Source organism: Urocampus carinirostris, chromosome 9, assembly GCF_059441175.1.
Source record: "Urocampus carinirostris isolate Australia breed hairy pipefish chromosome 9, RoL_Ucar_1.0, whole genome shotgun sequence".
Lineage (NCBI taxonomy): Eukaryota > Metazoa > Chordata > Actinopteri > Syngnathiformes > Syngnathidae > Urocampus > Urocampus carinirostris.
In genome coordinates this window covers 21,173,474-21,193,690 of record NC_142357.1, presented here as the reverse complement: position 1 = coordinate 21,193,690, position 20,217 = coordinate 21,173,474, and the positions used below count along the sequence as shown (strand labels likewise).

Here is a 20,217-nt window from a genome sequence, read left to right as displayed (position 1 = left end):
TTCAGAACTTGCACTTGAAGGTTGGTTGCGTCGTTTTCAATGTTGGGCACGTTACTTTAAAAAAGTTATTCGTTATAATTACTTCTTACTTCTACCAAAAAGTAACCGAGTTAGTAACTGAATTACTCTACAGTAAAATAAACTAGTTTCCAGGGAAAGTGACTATGTCCGTTACTTTTAAAAAAAGGTGGTCTACGTCAAAGAATTTGAAATTTTCAGAGCAGTATTTGAGTCAGTTGAATAGAGAAGAACAGACAGGTTTTATTCAACCTTGTAATATTTATTCCACTTCACCAGCAACAGATTTAACCTACACTTGAAGTGCAACAAAAATAAACGGTAAACAATATAGTAATACAACAATCAGAAGTTAACGATATAAGGTGAATTTAATAATTGAAATCTAACTTTCACAATCTGAGACGACTGGTCAAATAAGCAGAGCCTATTGTACTTCAAATATTTTGTTCACAACAAAATTCAACCATGAAACAAAATGAAGCGAATTGCATTGTACTGTATAGAATAAATCACAATATTTAGGATGACAACTGCCCAAGTAGACATATGCCCCTGTATTTTTAGACTGCAGTGAAAAATAAATAAATAAAACTCCTACAACCTGAGCCAACTGGTCAAGTAGAAATAGGCAACTGCACTTATATTTTGTTCACAACAAAAGTCAATAGTAAAACAATATAAACAATATAAAGTGACGATCTAATCCCTCTATATACACACACACACACACACACACACACATTATATATATACATGGTATATATGGTGTATATATATACATGGTATATATGGTATATATGGTGTATATATATATATATATGGTATATATGGTATATATGGTGTATATATATATATATATGGTATATATGGTATATATGGTATATATATATATATATATATATATATATATATATATAAAATATATTCTAATTTTACTATACTGTACTGTATCGTTATTTTAAGCCTTTTTCAATAAATTAAGATAAAAAATACAATAAACAATCCATGATACATGAAATAATGACATATATGTAAAATGTTTATTGAAGATGTCATCATATTTTTTAGGTATTAATACAGTATATATTTTTTCCAATTTTATCTTATTTTTAAATAGTTATTTTGCCTTAAACAAGATTAATGCATTACAATGTAATTCTCCTTTGGAATTTTTTTAAATGAGAATTATTTATAAACGGTTTAATTTTTTTACACTTGATTTTATCAAAACAGAAAATCTAAAACTGGGCAAAATTATGATCTCGACTAAAAATGTTGTCTTTTTTAATTTAGTCTTCAGGTAAAATTAGGAACAAACATACTTGCAAAATAGTTTGTGTAAGGAAACAAAACAAAAAATACAATTAGAAAACGTTAGTAAACTATATTAAAAAAAATATATATATTTTTTTTTTTATTAGCTTTCGTGGTAACGTTTTCTTGTTCTCTAGAGAAATAATTTAGCTGATTTTAAACACTATGTTTATTATCTCTCAACATGTATCCCACTCATCTGTTCCTGATTTCCCCGTTTGGCTCCGGCTACGAACAGTTTTTTTACCCCGACCACATTCTTATCTCCCGTCCCGACTAACGACCCGTTTTTCCCGTTTAACCACGCTACGATCTCCCACTCCGGAAGACCCACTTCCGCTTTCTGAACACGCTCCCATCCCGTGAGTGTCTTCCTTCTCTCGTCCAGCAAGCACCGGAACGCTGGCGCAGGTTTTTTCCTCTTTATCTCAATAAACTTTTGAGTAACGTTACGTGATTGAGTCTACCATTTGTTCTAGTTCTGACGCTACCAACCTCCCTGTGTAGAGTTTGCCTATTCTCTCTGTGCTTGCATGGGTTTCCTCCAGGCTCTCCTGTTTTCTCACACTTTCCAAAACATGCAAGCAGGTTTACTGGTAGGTCCAAATTGTCCTTAGGTGTGAGTGGCTTATCTGTCTCTGTGTGCCCTACTGTCTGGCAACCGGTTCAGGGTGCCCCCTTACCACTGCCCGAAGATAGCTGGGATGGGCTCGACCAACTCCGCAACCCCAGTGAGGATGAGTGGTGTAGGAAATGGATGGATTGGTTTATCAAAAATCTTGTGCCAACAGATTTTGTCCTTCTTGAAATCAGTATGCATGTTTTGTCCATCTGTGACTTGTTTAAAAACAGTTTTAAGATTAGGTTCGATTTCCAAACTAGTTCCTCGAAAAATAAGATTTTCATTCACATTAGCAGTGAATGATGAAAAGAACGCCATTCTTACAGTTGTGATCTTGGAGCCCCAGTGAATCCACAGACCCGTCCAACTGAATCCTGGACCAGATATGATCCAGAGAGCACCGTGTCGTTGGGGCCAAGGACAACGGGCAGCTTTCGCAGACGGACATTAAGGCCAAAGCCAGAGTTAAAATCCTATTAGTTTGAGTTGGGAATCCGATTATCGTCGTTGAGAATCACTCGTCTGGCAACTGGGGTCTAATTTACGCCAATCAATGGCAATTATTGAGGGGAAGGGAGCCCCTATTAGACAGCCTCATCCACTTAGTCTAATGAATGGGGAAGATTCAATCTCGAGAACTGCGGCTGTATGCATGCAACTTGCAACAGAAGCAGCAACACCAAGTAGAGCTGCTCTCACTTATCAGCCGGACTTCAACTCATGATGCACAATGACATCACCCAAACAATCTATCATTTTAGTCGGACAAGCAATTGAATGGAGACCGTAAACTTTTTGGTTTAAGGGCACCAGTAAACTCCTGTTGCACAAGGATGTCTGTTTATATCACACTTGATGCTGATAAATGCGTGTGAATGTGAACATTTTTTTTAAAGACACTATCAACATTTAACAATATTTTTGACTAGGATGGTAAGCTTGAATGCAAATATATGTCCTATTAGTCTTCATTTGCAGATGTTTTTGATCAAAGTGAATTTCTGTCATTGAAAATGGCCTTCGACGGAAATGCAATGGCGCCTATATACAACATTCATTTTTACGCCTATATTGCCCTCTACTGGTTAATACACTTCCAACAACACGGTGAGGCGGGAAAGGTTCATATTAAAGGCACGTTGAGTATTATTTAGCGCCTCCCTGAGGAAAGAAAAGACAAGGAACGGATAATACGATGTGTTTCAAAACAGTTATCCTAATTGATATATGATGATTGCATTCATTAAATACAAAAATAAGTCACTTTTTTAGCATTCATGTTTGTTCTAATTGTATAGAACATAGCAGGGTGTCCATTAGGGCAATAAAACATCTGCCTGATTTAAATTATGTCGATGTGGACATTTGTAAGAATAATTATTAGACAGTTATCACACATTTGTTTCTTGTTCACGTCCTTACAGCATGTCGTATGTTACATTAAGGTCTAATTGTAATGGTGGATGTTTTGTAAACATTTTTTCTATGTTATCCAGAGATTAGACAAGTTTACGTGTCTCCGATTTGCGTACGGTGTTCCTGCTCTGATCTGGGAGACACAGATTTATCTAAGGGCCTCCCAAGTGAAATAAAATGTATGGGGTGATTGAGGGACAGGAAAATGCCCTATTGTTTCTCAGCCTTCTGCCAGCTGGAGAATAATGAGTGTGCCTCTTCATTTTAGTATTTTTGGTATAAAAATGGCGAATGGACCTGGCATTTCATTGTTCCTTCAGAGCCGGATACCAATATACCTGACGTTGAGGTAACTTTCAAGAAAGTCTGTGGCCACGGCAACTGAGACCCTTTACAGAACTGAATCCAGGCAGTACTTGCCTAAGACACACCACAGGAAATGGTGCCCCTTTGACCATAATGTTTAAGGGAACCATCATGGAAGCATTTTATTGGATTAATCATTTTTGTATTTATTTATACATCCATTATCTGCACCGCTTATCTTCATTAGAGTAGTGGGGGTACTGAAGCCCAGCTGTCTTTGGGCAGTGTGCAGACAACTCACTCGCTCATTCACATGAATAATGAACAATTTGGACCGGCCAATTCACCTGACGTGCATGTTTTTCGAATGTGGGAGGAAACCGGAGAGCCCAGATAAAACCCACGCAGGCACGGGGAGAACATGCAAACTCCATACGGGGAGGCTGCGGTAGCCTGACTTGAACCCTGAGCGACCGCACCGTGGGGCACCGCGATAACCACCCAGCCGCCCTGTATTTATTTAAAATAAAATAAGATAAGATAATCCTTCATTGGTCCCACAATGGGGAAATGTATTTTGTTACAGCAGTAAAACAATGAATAATGAATAACAGCTAAGAATATGAACAGTATAAACAAGCATTTAGAAATGTAAAAAATAAAAACTAGAATACTTCCAATGGCAAGTGTGCAAAATAGTTGAAGTAAAGTGCAAATAATCAAAGTCATGGAGGGTGTACAGTCTTTTTGTCATGAACCAGGACGGACTCTCAGATCACTTAGGCAATCACGACACTTTTAGGAGCACTGCTTATTATATAGCCTGACGGCTGCAGGAAGGAAGGACCTGGGAAACTGCTCCTTCACACACACTAACTTATTTCAAATTATTATTGTCATTATAAATTTTTTTCAAGCAACCACTTCTATCTAGGTATTTATTCATTTAAATACATAATTAAGCTGGATAAAGATACAAAAACATATGAAATGCAAAGTCCTGTACAGACAAAGAGCCTTCGACCCATTAAAATGTCACAAGAGCAAGGGATGTAACGTCATTGCCACAAAGTTTTTCAACAAATATATTAAAGCCATATTGTACAATGTGATACTCTGAAAAACAAGATATTGCGTTACCTGATAAATCGACCAGAAGAGTCAGATTAGGAGGCTTCTCCTACTATTTGTAACCATGGAGGCCAGTACTATCTGTTTCTATGTGGGGGAGTATTCCCCTACCCCAAAAAAGCAGCCTGGAGAGAGATGGGAGACACCAGGCTATAATTGCTCAAGACACACCACAGGAAGTGGCATCCTGACTGCCCAGGTGGTGAAGGGATCTATGAACGTGTACTGAGAGGTAAAAGAAAAATGTTATTTAAAAAACACAATATTGTTTCAATTGATACGCAAAAATGGATGGATGGAAGAGAAAATATACCTAAAATGAGCAAAATTGTCTGAGCTGATCTGGAAGATTTTATTCTAAGTACCGTTTTCATTATTTTTGTGAAAGAAAATCTACAGGGCATGGTTAATCAAATTATGTATTCAATTGAAGCAACATTTTTACAGTTATCTATTACGACACTGTTCTGATGCACCACTGATAAAAACGATATTTAAAGGTGGGCTATCTTCAAAGATTGAAGTAAGAACCAATTTTGCATGACTGTCATTTGGTGCTACTGGAAAATTATTGATAGTGATTACCGGTAGTTACCTGTTTAAATGTGGTAGCTCAGTGCTTATTTCATAAATATGGGCACCAAATAACCCCAATGTAGAGAATTTCACTAACTCCAACGACCCTTCAATAAGATTCTTCCAGTAAGTGCAGCTACGCACATTACACATTGGTTTCCTTGCTGTGGTTGGGTTAAGTTTCATTTTAGCAGGTGCAGAAAAGTACCAAAACAACACGATGATAAAACTGAAACCGAGAGTAATCCGAAATCCAGTTTTATGAATTGAAATAGTATGTGGTTAAACCCCGTACAAGAAGCACAGTTCTTCATACATTGTTGTTGGGAAAGTAATGTTTTCACGTTGGTGGCTCACAAAAACAAACTGACCTCAAATCAAAATTGACCTCGATTGTAACCACTCAGTGTGGGTATAATGAGCTTTACTGTTGATATCGTGCCAATGTCTATAGAGTTTCCCGTGCACATCATGCTAATCTTGAAACTATTCTCTAAATGAGGTCAGGTGATTGATTCTTGGCAGCGAGAATAATTAGGCATTTATTCAATTTTTTACCTTGGTGTCACTCACAGTAAATGCCATCAACTGCTGCAAAATACCTGAGAAACATAGAGTTTTAGTTGCTTGACATTAAAGACTACAGCGATTAGGTGTTTTTGTTTATTAGGGGTAATTATTGTTCTGAAGGTTATAATTATTTTTGCTTCGAAATGCCCTTGGCTTGTGCATAATAAGAGACAGATGTATACAAAGGTTGCTGTGTAACTCCTTCTGACTGATGAGCCAAGAATGTATTTGTTTCCACCTAGCATAAGACATACTTTGGACGCGCAAAATTGATTTGGTTTGTTTTGGACATGCTTGAGTCCAGAAACATATGTCTAAAATTGGCTGTTTCGTCAATTCGATGTTTGTTGCGGATTTTACCCTGTCTAATATAGTTGGAATTTAGTTGTCCTCCCAGATAAAGGTTGCTTTAAAACGTCTTTTTGATTCTTTGAAAAACTTTCACTTTTGAACCTCATAACTTTATGTTTAGTACGGAGTTTTTTTTTGAGTGATTTAATTCTTTCCTGACTATTTTTCTGTTTGCTGTTCATTCCTGGGGAATGCTTCTTGGTGGGCCATGTTCATTCCGAAAACTCATTTGATATTTCTGTGAAATAAATTACAATGTCCCTTTAAGAAAGAAGCGAAACAAAATAATAGAAGTGTCAGCCCCAGAATGGAAACAGGACCCAATTACGTTACATTTCTCACAAGTTTTATTCAAGGAAAAATGAAGGGCTGCACCCACGATCCGGTGTTCGCTAGGCGCTCTGAACGTGGAAGTGGATCTTCCGTGGCGAGTGATGGCAGTGTTGGAAACGGAAAAACGGGTCAGTAGCCGGGACAGGAGAAAAAAAACGTGGTTGGGATCGGAAGCAAGTCGTAAGCCAGGAAAGGAGAGTAGACGTGGTCGGGGACAAAAAGAGGTCGAAAGCCGGGACGGGAGAGCAGACGTGGTCAGGTTAAAAAATGGGTCGAAGCCGGGGGACAGACAGGAGCAAAAACAGGTGGGAGTCAGCGTCGAAAAAGGCTTGCCTAGTTTTAACTGAGGTTCGCAGATGGACTGACAAAGGAGTGGGTATAAATAGGGACAGGGAGCCAATCAGAGTCCGAGACAGTTGGCGTCAAAGGAGCGGGCACAAGTGATTCACATCGGTAATCATGACAAGAAGTAAGTTAAAATCTATCTGTAATAGAAATAAAGTTTCTAAAAAGAATTACCTTTTGTATTGAATATTAATAATGAATTGAGAAAAAAACCTGTTATATCTGCAGTAATGGCTTGAAATTGCTGTATGGCATTTGGAACTTTCTTACCCATTGCCACCATCTCCTGGCTTGTGTCATCTTTGCAGCCTCTGTCAAGCTCCTCGTGTTGTGTGCATATCTCTTAGACACTCGAATAAACTCTTCTTTTTTATCTTTTTGGGATTTGGGTCTGTGTCTGAACTGTCCTTGAAACGGGCCTTTTCTTACTTTCATCATATTCATGCTAAAATGGTGGACGGGCATTAAATTCCCCCCCCCACTCCCCTTTTTCTAATGGTTTCTGCCCCAAAAAGCTTTGCTAAATGTAAGATAAAAGTTGATAAGCGTGATGGAAAAAGAAGCTTAAGGGCTCTTTAAACTCAGTTAGTCATTGTTAACACATACTTTCAATTTTTTAAAGACGCACCCCACCTTTGACATTACCAGGTGCCAGTGACATGCCGTGAGGTCAGTGTTTGGTGAGGCAGTCAGATTTACCAAAAAATTGACCAACATCCTATTCCTCATTTGATTGGCCGAGTGAGAAAGCAAAATATTAACTGTAGCATAGAAGTTTTACTTTTATTGCCTAATCTTAACTTTTGTTAATTATGTCTGTGCAATGCTCTTTTTGGATAAAAGCATGAATAGACTAGCCTCTGATTCTAGCTACAAGATTCGTTTTCGCCACGATCGATTGAACATATTTGAAATTATTTTACCGTGTCATCTTATTTAACACATTTTCATATTGTTATGCCATATCTCGTTGTCTTACACAAGAATGGAAATTGTAGGATTGATGAAAGAGTTGATTTAAAATACGTGTTTCTTTACCTTTCAATTATCTTGGTTACTTTAACAAGACCGTGATCATAATAGTGTGTGTGTATTTTATTGTAGGGATATTAGAGCAACAACCCATTATGTAAATAAATACATGCATCGGTCGGTTTAATCTGACATTCTCGGTGTAAGCTAAATCAGAATCTTCGTCCTCACTAAAGCCCTCTTCCATGAGGCAAGAGAATTGCGTGCCTCACTCTACATCAGAAGACCGCGAGCACAGTAATAGGTTTCATACGCATTTTGAAAAGGCAAATCCAACAATTGTGAAATTAAATGAAAATTAAATTTGACACTGAATAAATGTAATAATTTAATATATTTCTAATTTTAGATTTCCACGAAAGGTGAGGCAGGGCCTCACTTGATTCCATGATTCTACATCACTCTCAGACGCTTTTACAGTATCAGTTTAATATTCTGAAGCAAGGTTGTCCAAACGTTTGAGAAAGCGGGACAGATTTGATAAGCTGAAAATGATTGAAGGCCAACTATTCAGCCTGGCACTCTTTGAACAGTCTTGAATAAATTCACCATCCATGGAATGTTTACAGTTCTTGGCAATCAGCGTCGCGACCTCGTAGCTCGCCTTTGTAGCATTTTAACTTGACTCGCGGAGTCTAGTGCCAAAGCGCTGCTGGGCCGTTAAAACAGCTTCGAGTTGATTCACCTTTTCACAGCGTTTCCAGTTAGCTTTTTATGTTTAGCATGTTTCGTCTGGCAGTGCCTCTTGATATTATATTTTTTGTAAAACTGCCACAGTCTCTAGGCGAATTAGGCAGACACAGTTGTTTCGGATTTCGGTGAAAAAAAATACTCCAGTTTCTACTTGTCCTGTAAGTTGCAGCCCTCACCGTCAACATTCATTTTTTAATTTGCAGTCACCTTGTCAGAAATGGGGTGGGATAAAACTCAGAAAGCCAAAGGCAAGGTGCCTTAACGGCTACTGCCATCATTTGGTGATATTTTTGGTTACTAATTTATTTTATAGTACAGTCAACATTACTGGTGGGCCACATATTATTCATTTCATGACAGAGTCCGCAGGCCAGTAAAGTTTGATCACTGGCCTTTACTGGTCCTCAGGCCACATTTTTGATTCCATCCATCCATCCATTATCTGCACCGCTTATCCCCAGTCGGGTCACGGGGGTGCTGGAGCCCATCCCAGCACACCCTCAGGCAGTGGGCAGGGGACACCCTGAACTGGTTGCCAGCCCGTCGCAGGGCACATAGGGACCGACAATTCGCCCTCTCATTCACACCTAGGGACAATTTGGACCGGCCAATTAACCTTACATGCATGTTTTTGGAATGTGGGAGGAAACCGGAGTACCCGGGGGAAACCCACACGAGCACGGGGAGAACATGCAAACTCCAAGCAGGAGTTTCAATCTCATGACCTCAGAACTGTGTCGTGCACGGGCTAACCCCTGCGCCGCCCTCAGATTTCTGATATTAAGTTCTAAACTATGGCTATGAAAAGGGAAAATAGATGTCATTTTTTTGGGGTGAACCTGATACCCTAAATGCCTTACAGTTCATATTATGTTTAACAATTGAGCCGAACTAGTTTATGGGCAATGATGGCAAGCGAGTACTATTTCCTCCATTCAGAAATAGGAGAAAATTGTTGATATTGTAAAAAATATTCTGTAATTATTTCAGACATTGTGTTTTCTAAATGACCATTGTTGTCAGATTTGATGGAAAAAAACATGGACAGAAAATGTGATTCGAAAGTGCATGACTGACGGGACCAATCGATCGAGGCCCATTTCAAGTTGTGCAGAAACGAAGTAACTCAAACCAACGTGTTCGTGTTTTTTTCTCCTACCATAACCAAGACACGACTTTTACATTGGACAGGTAAAAACCGTATGTGGAACACTTGACTTTTTTTAGAATATAAGCAACCAAATATCAAATGGTTTACTTTAAAATTTTAAGGGATTCAAATCCCCATTAGACGATTTGATATACAACTTCCGTGTAATTAATTAGCAAGTGTGGATACGTTTTAATATTGCCAATTGTTCGTTAAATCAAGTTATCAACGGATGCTTCGATGTGTTTTTGTTTTGTTTATGTGGGACGGTTTGGGAAAGAAATAGAATACTATAAGTCATGCTAACGGCAAAAGCTAATTGATATGCTTCGTCACATTTGCGCGAGCCTGTAAATAAACCACTTTCAGTCAATCACTTTCACTAGTTTCCCTCCGCGCTGCTGAAAAAGTTTCTAATCTCTAATGTTTTGTATGTTGTCAATCATCATGGAATATCGAAACAGGTTTGCTGCGTGTGTAGTTTATAGATATGTGTGCTAGTTCCATACCAATCAACCCCAATAGACTAAAACTAATGATACAGTACATTCTTGTAATTCAATGCACTTCTGTGTTGCTGTACACAGAATAACATGTACAAATCAGCTTACCAATAATCATCATATTTTTCCTTTTAAAATGTCTTCTTTGTCTTTGCGGATTCTATTGAATAAGGGTAAAACTCAAGGTCTAACTTTGTCTAACCACCTCAACCCTGAAACTAAAATGTATACAAGTCAAGCTGAAAATTTCCCATCAGATTTTGTCCCCCCAAAGTCTGATTGAATTTTTCTTTCGTAGATTCATTAAACCTTTCAACTTCTTGTCCAAGGTTACATGGACAGGTGCTGGAAGAAGTTGAAAGCTTTAGGTACTTGGGTTGTGATGTAGCTGCAGTTGGTGGAATGGAGTGTGAGGTATTGCACAGAGTGAAGAGTGGTGCTCTGAGGAGAATGATGAGCAACAAGAGTATGAGTATGAATTTTAAGAGTGGACTGCATGACAGTGTGATTGTGCCAACTGTGTTGTATGGTGCAGTGAAGCCCCAATGCAGATTTGAGAAGGAAATTAAATGTTTTTGAGATGAAGTGTTTGAGGAATATGTTAGGAGTGATGTAATAATAGTCTGGAAAAATAGTCTGTGTTATAACATGTGCATCCCTTTGAGACTCTTTGTGATTAAGGGCTATACAAATAAAAATGACTTGACTTGACTTTATTGGATGGATTGAGAAATGAAATTAAATTTCCCTTCTTTTGTCCCATTGCAGAATGGTCGATGATCCTTGTTTTGGCTTCATTATTTATGTCTAATACTCTTATCAGGAATACAAGGTGCTTTTTATACTTAATATTAATTTAGATGACTTGATGTACTCACCACTCTTTTTCCAAGTTACATAACAGTCATGCCAGATGTACTGTAGTTCTATTGTCTTTTATAGTTACATTTTTCTTTTAGTTGCTGATTCTGCCATTTTCCCACTCAACGTTAAAATTCTGTGCCTAAACTACTGAAGGTAATAAACCAAAGAACATGCAAAAGCTTGAGTGGAGTGGTTTATGACATTTTGCAAAGGAATTGCTAAAGAAAATGACATTGAATAAAACAATATAATGCAAGCCCAAGTATTATTTGAAAATCATATACATCTCGGAATAAAATTGTATTGAAATATTTCACCCAAGATTAAAAACAAAAAGAGATAAAATTGTATAGGTTAACGGGTATGTAATTTGTATGTATGTGTTTTTTTTTCCTCACAAACTTTACTGCTGGACTGATACTTAACAGTTTTAAAGGACCCTTCTTTGCTTCCCAAATGGCCAGCACACAACAGAATAAAAGAAACAACTTCAACCCAAGTGAGTTCAACAGTGACTTCATATGCATCTTCAATTGGTCAAATAAAAAAGTTATCTCTGTTTGTTTTCCCCTAAGATTGGAAGAAAGAAGCTGTTGGGGCAAAAGAGCTGATCCACAGGTACCGAATTGGTCAGACCCCTGCTGTGACTTTGCTGCATCAGTTGGCGCAGACTCTGCAGTTTCACCTAGAATTTAAGGAGACAGTAACCACTGGTAGAATATTGTATTGTTATTCGAAAAGGAAGAAAATCAACTTTTCATTTGAAACGTGTTAATGTCCTTCTTCAGGCAACGTAAGTGCATTTTACTTTGCCTTTTGCGTGGTGATTGATGGCGTCCAGTACAAGACCGGCATGGGAACAACAAAGAAGACAGCTCGGCGTAGAGCTGGCGAACTGGCTCTTGAGGACTTTTTGCCAAAATTGGAAATGGTGGAGGCAGATGTCCCAGTGTCAGGTCAGACATGAAAAAATAAGAACAGGGGTTCGATTATGACTCCTAGTTGTTCTTTGACCTGTCTTGAAATATATTAAAACAAATTGGGAAATTGCCATTTTCTCAAAGAGTGTTTTGTTCCCCTGTGAACTTATAAAGTGCTCAAAACTGTAAAATAATCTGCCCTTGATTCAATCTTAATCTTTCACCTTCCAGCTTTTCCGACATTTCTACCGTCTATAGAGGAGGATTACCAGTCAGACAGCCAAGCCTGTGCGCTCACTCCTGGTAGTCTATGATATAGCTTCCTTCTGACATTTCTCACTGCTACATTGACACAAGTTCCTTTCCTTCGAAATTATACAATTCTGTTATTTGTGTCATTTCACAGAAAAACCGAGTCCTGCTAACCTCAAAGTACGAAATGCCGTTAAGGATCAACTTACCAAGTTGATGAACAGCCACCCACAGTTCTCTGCATGTGCCACCACTGTCGCAGCATTTGTCATTCAGACCTGTGAGTGTTCTCTCGCTGCTTACAATCTAAACTATTCTGTCGATATTTTTTCAAGTAGATAGGGTCGTGAAACTTTTTGACTTAAAGAGCTGTGGAAGCAAAATATTGAAATTTTATTTTCGGTGAGAGCCAAACCATATGAAAAAAAATCAAACAAAGACGTCAAACATGATCTCCATTTCTTCTTCCCTCGTGATTGGCTGCAACTGGTATTTGTTTATATGGCATTGTCCTATGAAGTCAGGACACGTGCATGCTACACCTTAACAGGGCACAATAAAATGTTTATACGTTTCTCAACAATTCTGTTTAAAATGATGCAGACACTGCTCTCTGGTGGCTTAGCTTTGCCGTTTCATTTATTCTTCCATCGTGATTGACTGCAACTGGCATCAGTTTGTATTGCATTGTGCTATGAAGTGTCATTGGCCCCTACGGGACAGGTACATGCTACGACTAAACAGGCCACTCTGAAATGTGTATTAGTGCAAGTTTGACTTATTAATTGTCGAGATTTATTATGGGCCATGCAAAAAATTAAGGTAGTGTTTTCCAGTGGTAAATTATAATGGGAAGAAGTTCCTGTATCCGAAAATGTAAGCCACATATTAACTTCATTTTTTACCCGACACCTTTGACGGGGATAGATTTCCCTGAAAAACAAATATATTTGCGTTTAACTCAACATCTAAAACACAAATGTTTTAATAATTGCATATGCAAGATTAAAAATCACATATGTAAATAACACGTATATTTGTGTCTGCAAAATTCCCATCAGATTTCATCTTTAAAAGTTAACGGAAAAATTGAAAAATTGTCTTTCAAAGTCCTTAAAAGGTGTTTGAATTTGGCCATGAAAAGGACTTACGAACCCTGTTTTACTTTCAGCTACGTGACTGCATTGAAGGGTCATTATTTGTCCTCCATTCCGTTTTATTGAAGCGTATCTTTGACATCTTTTAATTATACATACATTTGTCTTAAAAGGCCTCACGTGCATCGTTGATCAATAGTTATTTTGTCATAACTCGCACAAACTATGCTTGAAAATATATCCAGGAAATGGTAGAAGGAAGACATCACATGTGTATTATGATTGGCAAAGACACACTGAAAATATTGTAAGGACTTTTCTTCTTACCAGTCTTTAAGGTAGAAAAGTGCAAGCGCTCCTGCCGCTAGTGGTTTAAACACGGCGCTGCTTTATTATTGAATTTGAAGTTAATTTTATCCTTGACTCTGGTGTACTTATGAAAAGTCACAACTGTCTTGTGAGCGATACGGTCCGACCCCTGATCAGCATGTACTCATGTGTGAAATACTTTTTCTAAAAAAATGTTTTCTGATGTTATCACTAGCTAGTAGATGTGAGGTTGTGGCCATGGGCACCGGCCACTTCAGCGCCAGCGAGATTGCGTCAACGGACGGACGCATTGTACACGACTCTCATGCGGTGGTCACAGCCAGGAGGTCCTTTATGAGATTCCTCTATCAACACCTGCTGATGTTCTTTAGCAAAACCACTCACCTGGTTGAGAAATCCATCTTCCAGCAAAACGATGATGACAAAGGCCTGCTCAGCCTGAAGACAGGCATCACGCTGCACCTCTATGTCAACCATGTTCCCATGGGCGCGGCTCAGATGCCCTCCAAACTGTAAGTAGTTGCTGAATAATTGGAGTGTTGAAGCGGATATAAAGTTGTACTTTGGTGTATTTTATAGGTCCCTGAGCCCTCATTGTGTATCGACGTGGCAGATGAACAATGAGATGAGCCTGCATGTGTCAAGAGAGGGTGTCCAGGTGATTTTTAATTTTGAAATTTGTGTCTTGTAAATCTGTTAATTTACAAGCAACGCAGTAAGTCTGCCTCATAGTTTTTAAGCATATCCCTCAAGTATGATTAGAATTATATCAGACAAGAAATTATGCCTCGGCGTTGCCGGCAGATAGAAGGTTAGGTTTGGCCGCTTTGAGTGGTTGGTGGTCGGGAGCTGCAGTACTAAATTTGGCCGCCAGATATCATTAGAAACTCCACAAAAGCAGAGCCCACAACAGTAGATGTTCACAATTATGTTGGTATTTGTTCCGGTGCCGGGACACAGAACCTAGCTAAAGACACTCGCGAAGGCTTAAACCCGAATTGTGTAATTTTCATGATTCAGGTACGAAAGCGCATACATAAATTTGGTCTTATAAAGTAGTTTGAAAGTAAAGGTGACATTATAATTACAATATGTAAATATATTACATTTGAAGGTGCATTATTATCAATTAATCTTTATCAATAATCTTTATTATACATTCTATAAAATAATAAATAAATTATAGAGTATATTGTTCATGTTTTATCATTGTTGTATTTATTGGGGTTTTAAAAAAGATGATTATTTTTTTAGTTAGAATCTTGTCTTGGGGCTGAGGATTTATTTGCATTTTTTTCCAATTTTTGTGGTCCAAACCAGGAGGTAAAATATAATTAGTGTTCTACGTTTGTCTATTGTTCTTTTTTTGTAATACAAATAGGGAAATGAGAAAAGACCCAGTTTATCCAATTATTCAATAGAACAATCCAGAATGATCAAATGTTAAATTATGTCTGTTTTGCAGTCCTAGTCAATTTGAGTAGCATTTAAACAAAGCTGTTCCCATTAACCTAATTTCCTTAAACCTGTTGCATTCACGCATTTTGACGTCTTACAACTAAAATGTTACTAAGAGTCTTCGTCATAAAGATACGGACTAGAGCTGGAACTAACAAATATTTAATAGGCGACTAGTCACTGACTATTGAAACCATTAGTCGAACAATCAGATAATGGTTATTTGTTTCTTGAATTTATTAGGAAGGTGATTTGATTTATTATACTCCGGATTTGTACTAAATTTTATAAAAAATATAAAACCAACTGTTCTCGGTCCGCAGAGAGAAAAATCTAGGAATAAACCTCCGACCATTTTTAGGGACAGGCAAATAAATTCTAAATTAAAATCAAGTAAAGGTTTTTTTTATCCCTTTAAATCAAGAAGAGGCCCATTGGGAGTAGTAGAACAGTAAATAAAACAAATATGATGTCCACTATGTTAAGAACATTCAGTGGTCAACTGCAAAATCTTAATCAATAGTACTAAAAGATTCTCAACAGTTTGAAATCCAACGGTTTTAACAACTGACGTTTGTAGTCGTTAACGCATGCGCAGAAGACGAAACATGATGTCACATGCAATGCGTCCATTGTCTGCAGAAGTTCTCATGGATTCTAAGGCCGTAGCGTATCTTACAATTCCAAAGTTATTGAGCTACCGGAGGCTGAACAGAGTTGTCCGCCCAAATATGAATTCAATCCAAAACCTCACTTTTCCTCCATTGAATGCTTTCCGTGTTTTTTTTCGCCGCGGTGTGTTGATTTCTACGCTATGTGGAAGAACATGGAAAACAAGCAGCTTCCTCGAGAGAATTTGGGATTAATAAAAAGAAGGTTCGCAAGTTGGTGGAAGCTGAAAACGAACTTTTTTTTCGTGTGCTTTACTTTGTAATAAATACTTAAATAAACTATAACCACACTCAGTTTTGCTACAGCTGTATTTTTTTAAATACGCACACTTGTATGCTTGTCTTTGTGGTTGTAAGGCCGGCACCCGCGACCAATGGTGCGGTGTGCCATGTGTATGTGTTAAAAAAAGAAATGGAACAAGCTACAGAGACTGCACCCTAATAAAGTGCGCCCTATGGTTTTGAAAATACTGAATTCCTTTCTGTCGAGAACATTGGACAATTGTTGCAGCCCTTTTAAGGACATGCTTCCTTTTCAGATGTACTCTGTTTTCTCTGAGCACCCCAGCACAATAATGGTCAGTGTGTCGCCCATTGATAAGATCACCCAGTGGCAAGTGTTGGGATACCAGGGAGCCTTGCTGAGCCACTTCATCGAACCGGTCTATGTCGAGAGTATCTTAGTAGGCACGTGGACGCTCTGTAGAAATTTCTCTTAATTTCTTTGTCGTCATGGTTGTGTCATCACATTTCTTGAACACCTCCAGGCGACTCTGGTGGCGGGGACATCCATGGAATGGACACGACGGTGAATCGCCGTACAGAGGGCATCACCATACAACTGCCCATGTTCTACTGCAAGATGAGACCTCGCATAAGCTCAGTACCTTGTGTGGCTACCAGCAGCGCTGACTACACTCCGGTCACTTATTGTTTCAACTGGAGTGAAGGAGACCACTCTATCGAGGTTGTGGACGGTCTGACTGGAAAAACCACAGTCGAGTAAGCTGAATAATTGAGTTCATGTTTTTGGCAAGCATTTCTACTGGACAGCTTGTGTTCAACCTCAAACTTTCACTTCCCCAAGACGTTTGTGTTATGCTGTAGGATAAAACAGGTTCCCATGTCGTTATCATGTTTGAAATAGGTCTCCCTTTAAGAGTGGATCTGCTCTGGCCAGCCGCCTGTGCAAGGCAGCAATGTTACACCGCTTCAAGCTGGTAGCCAAAGAAGCCAAGAGAGAGGACTTGCTTGCCACAAGTTCATACAAAGAAGCCAAGGTAAGCTGAAAGATTATTTTTTTAGTCCACTATTGATTTAACAAGCTTTATGGGGCAGATTTCGACATTTTTTGTATATTGCAGTGCAATCTGTGCATTTTTTAACTGAAATGAGACAAAAAAATGAGCTGACTTTCAATACAAAGGTTTAAAATGACACGTTCACCAAACAATCGTGCCAAAAATCCTCTTCCTCACTCAAATACATAATTATTTGTATATAACGCACTTTTTTATTAAGATTAAAAATAAAACGTAATGTTTGGGTGTGCATTATGCACAAGGTTATAAGGTAGTATAATACCTTATATGTGCAATGATATATTAGTAAAATTATATTGCTGACCACAATCACAAAACAAGGGATGCAACGGGAATCAAATCTGATGAGTGCGCTGGATCCTAGACACTACACCACCAGTGGTATTCATGAGATAGGAATAAGCATTAGATTTTATCTCATTCTCACACTTTTTTCATTCACGGTACCAGAGACAAATGCAGAAAACAAGTTTGTCATGAAAATGCAAAAAAAGCACCATGAGGGAAACAACTCTTGGTGTATCTGATGATGAATCAGACATTGAAAGACCATAAATATATACATTTTTTTATGTTGGTATTGTGTTTATAGTTTAGGTTGTCAATAAATGATTTTTAATCATGGCCGCATGTATTCAATACGTTTTTTCTCTTACAATGCTTAGTTTGAGCTGATAAAAGGTGAAAGTAAATCTTATACGGTCTTTTTAATCAAAAACTAGGGGAACACTTTATTCGTAAGTGCGCGGTATACACAAATTATTACTGTACTTAGCCTATAGTTTTCTCTGAAGTCCTAGTTGTAGCATAACTGTAAACTTGTCATGTGTTTTTTTGTTGAAGAGTGTGGCAAAGTCATACCACAAGGCAAAGAATTTGCTGAGGATGTACCTGATGCAGAAAGGCTTCGGGTCGTGGCCAGACAAGCCCTTGGTCAATGACAACTTCACCATGTAGGTAAAAACATGGTGGTGGAAAAACACGACTAGACTTACAATGAAGAGTGTTCTGTTTCTGTTGTAGAAGTCTTGGTTTTCATAGTTGTTTTTTGTTGTTGTAAGATCAGCGCACACACTTGCTTGTTTCTGTGTTACGGGTACAAAAAGGATACTCTCTATAAGGCGTGCTGTAACTTGCATTAATTTTGAGTATATATTCAGATTTAAGTATGGGTGTTTAGCTGTAAGCTGCTGGCCATTGGAAACTGTTCAAACCCCTGTCAGAGTCTTAGCTGAAACTTAATGTTTTATTTGAAACCTGGCATGCTGCACAATTTAAAAAAAATCAAATAACTATTATAAAAAAAATGGAAAAAAAAATCTGTTCATTGCATGTAGTCGTTATTGGGAGGGAAATTATGCAAAAAAGCTGCTACTTGTGTGATAGATTGGAATGAAACACTACAGCATTCTAAAGAATGTTTTTAAAAAAAGGACAACACCTTCGATTGTTGGCCATATTTTAATATTGTCTGCATAAATATTTTCACAATATATTTAAATATTGTCTGCTTGTTTTAGCCATATTACAGACTGATCTTTGAAGCAAGAGACAATCAATGTTTTTTTTAGGTTGACATCACTTACACCATTGGACATGTGACCAAAGGGTGTGATCATTAGTTTTGATAGTTGTAGCCCTACGCAGGAAACTTGGGTTTGTTGACTTGGTTGAGTATGTCGTGAAACTAAAAAAGGTACCAATTTTAAGCTTATTTCCTATAGGTCATTTTTATATTACCTTATTAGTGTACATAGTTTTAGATGTCTTTGTTCTTAATGGGTGATTTATTTTATTTATACAACGCTTTATATACACTGACCAAAAGCATCCCGTTTATTTAAGTAAAATAATAACATTTTCTGCATTACTGCTTGATTTTTATTGTGTTTTCAGTTGCTAGTCCCACCGCTCTCTATTTTTATGCAAAGATCTGCACTAAAGTATAAACCATGCTTGATCTTGAAGCTGCTGTTTAACAAGTTTTAAGTATTAATATGTGTTCTGTTTACGTATTCTCTGATTCAACAGGATTCTGCTAGTACAGGGGTGGCGAACAAGTTTGACACAAGCCAAAATTTTTAACTGAGAGTCAAAGAGCCACACCACGCACTGACCTGCCATGACAGACAGACACACACAAACACACACAATTAAAAACATATTTCCCATAACACACTCCTCTCCTTACAATACAACAAATATTGTTCTTGTGTTGATTTATAGGAAAGTGTCCACCCTCAATACACACATCAAATGCACCTTAGCCAGAGTTAACACAGCAACTACCCTGGAGGTCACATACCCCCTCCACACACAGGCACCTCTCTCTCATTCATGCTTTCACGCGAGGGGGAAGGATTTTGCAGGGGAGTCGGATTTAGGCACTACACTGGCATTAGACGTAACCTACGCAGATGATTGGCAGTCCGTTATGTGTCGTGAGCAGCATAAAAACTACAAATCTACCAAATTAATTTCGTAATATTATTTATTATTTGTTATTAACTCTGATAAATTCAAGTGTGTTTTAAGAGGGGAAAAAAACCTAAACATGAAACGAGGCAAAGAGTCACAGTACATAGAAAATATGATGAGGCAAAGAGCCGCATTTTTATCAGCCGAGAGACGCAAGCGGCTCTAGAGCCGCGTGTTCGCCACCCCTGTGCTAGTAGGTTTGCAGAAAAACTGGATGTGAATTTCTCTGTAGTTTTGTCATCCAAATCCAACAGACGGACACACAGAATAATAATAATCCTCTGGTTTGTGTTATCCGGATTGTCTTTTCTTGAACTTTTTAGTGTATCACTATGGAAATTAAGCAAATCTCGGAATTAATTGAAATTGACTTTAGTATGACTTAACTTTCCGTTTTATTTCTGGTTTGCAGAATTAACAAGTTATAGTCTTTAGTGAACAGTGTTTGTCCTCTTCGCGTCA

At 38.0% G+C, this 20,217-nt stretch overlaps 1 protein-coding gene across 4 annotated transcripts; it reads left to right on the top strand.

The window, feature by feature from the left end:
- Positions 1-9,750: 9,750 nt before the first annotated feature.
- On the top strand, positions 9,751-18,772 carry adad1 (adenosine deaminase domain containing 1 (testis-specific)). 4 transcript variants are annotated; one of them, XM_088344038.1, is made up of 14 exons: positions 9,765-9,901; positions 11,132-11,195; positions 11,323-11,380; positions 11,656-11,726; positions 11,803-11,940; positions 12,016-12,183; positions 12,379-12,450; positions 12,554-12,679; positions 14,041-14,338; positions 14,406-14,484; positions 16,495-16,642; positions 16,723-16,957; positions 17,103-17,235; positions 18,121-18,772. In XM_088344038.1, the coding sequence occupies exons 4-14, from the start codon at positions 11,684-11,686 to the stop codon at positions 18,232-18,234; spliced, it is 1,554 nt and encodes a 517-aa protein (XP_088200164.1). In that variant the 5' UTR covers positions 9,765-9,901; positions 11,132-11,195; positions 11,323-11,380; positions 11,656-11,683; the 3' UTR covers positions 18,235-18,772. The 4 variants fall into 4 exon arrangements, with proteins under 4 accessions (XP_088200162.1, XP_088200164.1, XP_088200165.1 ...); XM_088344039.1 differs by having other exon boundaries at positions 11,306-11,380; XM_088344036.1 differs by lacking the exons at positions 11,132-11,195; positions 11,323-11,380 and having other exon boundaries at positions 9,751-9,901.
- The last annotated feature ends 1,445 nt before the right edge of the window (positions 18,773-20,217 follow it).

Excerpts from the sequence above, each read along its gene's own strand:
- adad1 (XM_088344036.1), top strand. The coding sequence starts at position 11,684 with ATGGCCAGCACACAACAGAATAAAAGAAACAACTTCAACCCAA. Across the intron at positions 12,184-12,378 it reads GGCAGATGTCCCAGTGTCAG|CTTTTCCGACATTTCTACCG; the intron begins GTCAGACATGAA and ends TTCACCTTCCAG. Across the intron at positions 12,451-12,553 it reads AGCCTGTGCGCTCACTCCTG|AAAAACCGAGTCCTGCTAAC; the intron begins GTAGTCTATGAT and ends GTCATTTCACAG.